The following is a 3,044-nucleotide window of genomic DNA, read 5'->3' on the forward strand; positions in this document are numbered from 1 at the left end:
TCCACTAAACAACACACACACACTCTCCTCTACACACACAACCAGCAGGACCACGCTCAAACAAACACGGCGTCTTTCATATTTTATGACAACAAAATGGTGCAGGAGCATGAAAGGAAACGCACGCACGCACTCACATCCAGCGGGCCACATTTCCAGGAAATAAATACGGTCTCAAAAAAAAAAAAAAAAAAAAAAAACTCAGCCCTTTGAGCCAGTAATTGAACTCACCTTGTCGTTTTGATAAGCGGTCACTGCGATGAAGTCGGTTTCAGGGAAAACGTAGGTCCTGAAGGTGCTGTACGGCAGCTTCAGGATATCGTTCGCCCTCACGATGTGAAACCGAGGCTGATATTTGTGCATCGAGTTTAGAATGGTCTGCAACACACACACACGCACACACGCACACACACACACACACACACCAAAAAGAAAAAAAAATACAAAAATAGACCTGAGAATGATTTTAAAAATAAAAAAGCATTTTTACAGTAATCATTCAAACTGTGAGCTTTAATTCTGAAAATATTTTAGCAGTGACACATTCATAATCAATCTGAATTATCTTCTGTTAATCTCCTAAATAAAAAATGCAATTATGGGATTATATCACATAATATATTAATTGCATTTCTTGTCATAAAATCCTGCAAATGGGGATTAAAACAGATGATTAAAACACAATTTGTTGAGATTATAAGATGATAAATAGGAAAATGGACATACATTAGTTGAACTTACAAATCCATGCTTGTCGGAGATGTTGTTGGTCAGCTTGAGTTTGTGGAAATTGACGACCTTGGACATCCACTGCTCTCCGGTCGCAGGGCTGTCCGGGTGAATGTACATCCTCTTTGGCATCTCGGGGTCGGCCTTTCCCGCCACCATCCAGCGGGAGTTGTGGAACTTGTACCTGCAGTCGTCTGCTGCAACTATATCCATCAGGAGGATGTACTTGGCCTTTTTGTCCAGACCCGTGCACCTCACTTTGAACGGAGGGAACATCCGCCTTGAGATTCAATTATAATAACAATAATAAAAAAAAGACAGAAAAATGTTTTAATAAAAAGTATCCATTCACATGAAAAAATAGTAAAAGCATGTTTTATTTGAGCTAGTTTAATGAAAGATTTTTAGTTTTATTTAGGTACAAATATTTGCTAAAAATGTGTTAGAAGTCCAAATAAATCCATTCTTTTTTTTCACAAGCCACTTTAAACAGCGTGCTACAGGAATGCTGTTTTGATTTTTATTGCCTTTGAAGGCTCTCTCTCTCGCTCTCTCTCTCTCACACGCACACACACACACACACGCACGCACACACACCCCCACATTCTGACACATGCCACGATGACGACAAAAAATAGCTTGTCACACAAAAGTTCATGTTTTGATCAAATATATTGGAACTTAATCAGTTCTGTCAGTTTCCTGTTAAATCTTTCAAAATGAAAGGCTAACTGGAGGTTTATTTTTTTTAAATTAAATTAGTCAAAAATAAAAATTAAAAATACTGCTGACCACAGACCTTTCATTTAAAAAGGCTGCGGTTTTTATGAGCAGAACAAAGTTTCACACTCCTTTCATAAATAAAATCGTTTTTTTCTGTAATATTTTCAATAAGTGGTTAAAGTTGGGCTTTAAATTTTTAATATGCTTTGGAGAAAACATTTGAATACAATTTGAGGGGGGATTATGTGAGTTAGACTGATAAGGGGATTAAAGAGAGGTGCGTAAAATAGTTTCAGAGCTTTAAAAACCAACGTGGCTAAAACGATAACTATTTCCACCACGAGCTATTAGTCTGTGTGTTTCTGTAAATGACTTTAATTTAAAAAAAATCACCTTCCAGATTTTGTGATCACCATCTCCGTGCCCTTCTTGTGAAAGAGTTCCCAAAGCTCCTTGGCTTCCAGGTGAACTTTGGGGTCGTCCTCCACCTCCTCCTCGGGTTCCAGAGTCTTCAGAGGCCTGAGGTGGGCGGCAGCAGCCTGGTGCCCCAGAGAGGAGAAGTGCAGGCCAGTGTCCGTGGCTCCCATCAGCTGGTCCATGATTGGCTTCCCCAGGGCGCCCGGCAGAGACAGGGAGCCGCTGGGCGGGAGAGCCAGGGCCGGGAAGAAAGGGGGCTGGTGACCCAGCATTGCACTCATGGCAAATTCCGGACCCCGGTGAGGTATAAACGGATGATATGCCATACTTGATCCTTGTATGACTGGATCTCTCATCAGGAAGTTCATCCAAGTGCAGGCAGCAAAAATACAGACGACTGTTTTGGATTAAACCAAAACAAAACAAAACAAAAAAATACTGCACTGTGTGTGTTCACGAGCAGCAAATTGAGTCAAAATAAAAAGAAAAAAAAAGAAAAAAAAAGAAGAAAATCAGAACTCCTCCTTTAGCACGGCAGCAACAGACATCCAGGATTTTTCACGACTTGTGGGCTGATCTCTGCAGTCCTGTGCGGAGTTTCCATCAAAGGTCTGCGGAGGAAAAGGCAAAAATGACCTCCATTAATCTTCAAGTTGCGCAGCGACGCCGACTTTCTCTCGGAGCTTTGACGCGCATCCGACACCTTTTCTGTTCCGTCGCGGCGCTTTGGGACAGGAGTCGAATTAAACCGAAGTAGCTAATTGACAGCGGCGCATTGTTTCCACCTCTGCTGCTGTTTACAACATCGGCATTCCTGTTGAAATGGGTTCCTTCTTATTGGCTTCAGTCCTGCGCGGCGAAGGGCGACGTGTTGAAATATTTCGATAGCGCCGAATAATCCCCCCCTTCTCTCTGCCTTTACTTGCTCCGGACATGCAGCCCTCTCTCTTTCTCTCTCTCTCTCTCTCTCACTCACACACACGCGCGCACACACACTTTATTCCTCCTCCTCCTCCTCCTCCTCCTCTTCCTCCTACTCCTTCTTCTCTCCCTGTCGGGCGCGCACACACATTTCAGAGGAGCGCGAGAGCAAAGGGAGTCCGCTGACGGCCAGGGCGCAGAGCGGGAGAGAGAGAGAGAGAGAGAGAGAGAGAGAGAGAGAGAGAGAGAGAGAG

At 43.2% G+C, this 3,044-nt stretch overlaps 1 protein-coding gene across 2 annotated transcripts; it reads right to left on the bottom strand.

Annotated features, from left to right (window-relative positions):
* Positions 1-6: 6 nt before the first annotated feature.
* tbx3a (T-box transcription factor 3a) lies at positions 7-3,006 on the bottom strand. 2 transcript variants are annotated; one of them, XM_014003673.1, is made up of 3 exons: positions 1,846-3,006; positions 742-1,009; positions 7-378 (listed from the first exon to the last, which is right to left on the bottom strand). In XM_014003673.1, exons 1-3 carry the CDS (start codon positions 2,235-2,237, stop codon positions 202-204), a joined length of 837 nt encoding a protein of 278 aa, XP_013859127.1. In that variant the 5' UTR covers positions 2,238-3,006; the 3' UTR covers positions 7-201. The 2 variants fall into 2 exon arrangements, with proteins under 2 accessions (XP_013859127.1, XP_013859126.1); XM_014003672.1 differs by having other exon boundaries at positions 727-1,009; positions 1,846-3,005.
* Between the last annotated feature and the right edge of the window lie 38 nt (positions 3,007-3,044).

The sequence above is a fragment of the Austrofundulus limnaeus genome, unplaced genomic scaffold (assembly GCF_001266775.1).
Source record: "Austrofundulus limnaeus strain Quisiro unplaced genomic scaffold, Austrofundulus_limnaeus-1.0 Scaffold20, whole genome shotgun sequence".
NCBI lineage: Eukaryota > Metazoa > Chordata > Actinopteri > Cyprinodontiformes > Rivulidae > Austrofundulus > Austrofundulus limnaeus.

What these genes read in the sequence shown, in the direction of transcription:
- tbx3a (XM_014003672.1), bottom strand. Translation starts at nt 2,237, where the DNA reads ATGAACTTCCTGATGAGAGATCCAGTCATACAAGGATCAAGTATGGCA. An exon ending in GTGATCACAAAATCTGGAAG is followed by an intron (nt 1,010 to 1,845) that starts GTGATTTTTTTT and finishes TTGAATCTCAAG; the next exon opens with GCGGATGTTCCCTCCGTTCA. An exon ending in GATTTGTAAGTTCAACTAAT is followed by an intron (nt 379 to 726) that starts GTATGTCCATTT and finishes TGTGTGTTGCAG; the next exon opens with ACCATTCTAAACTCGATGCA.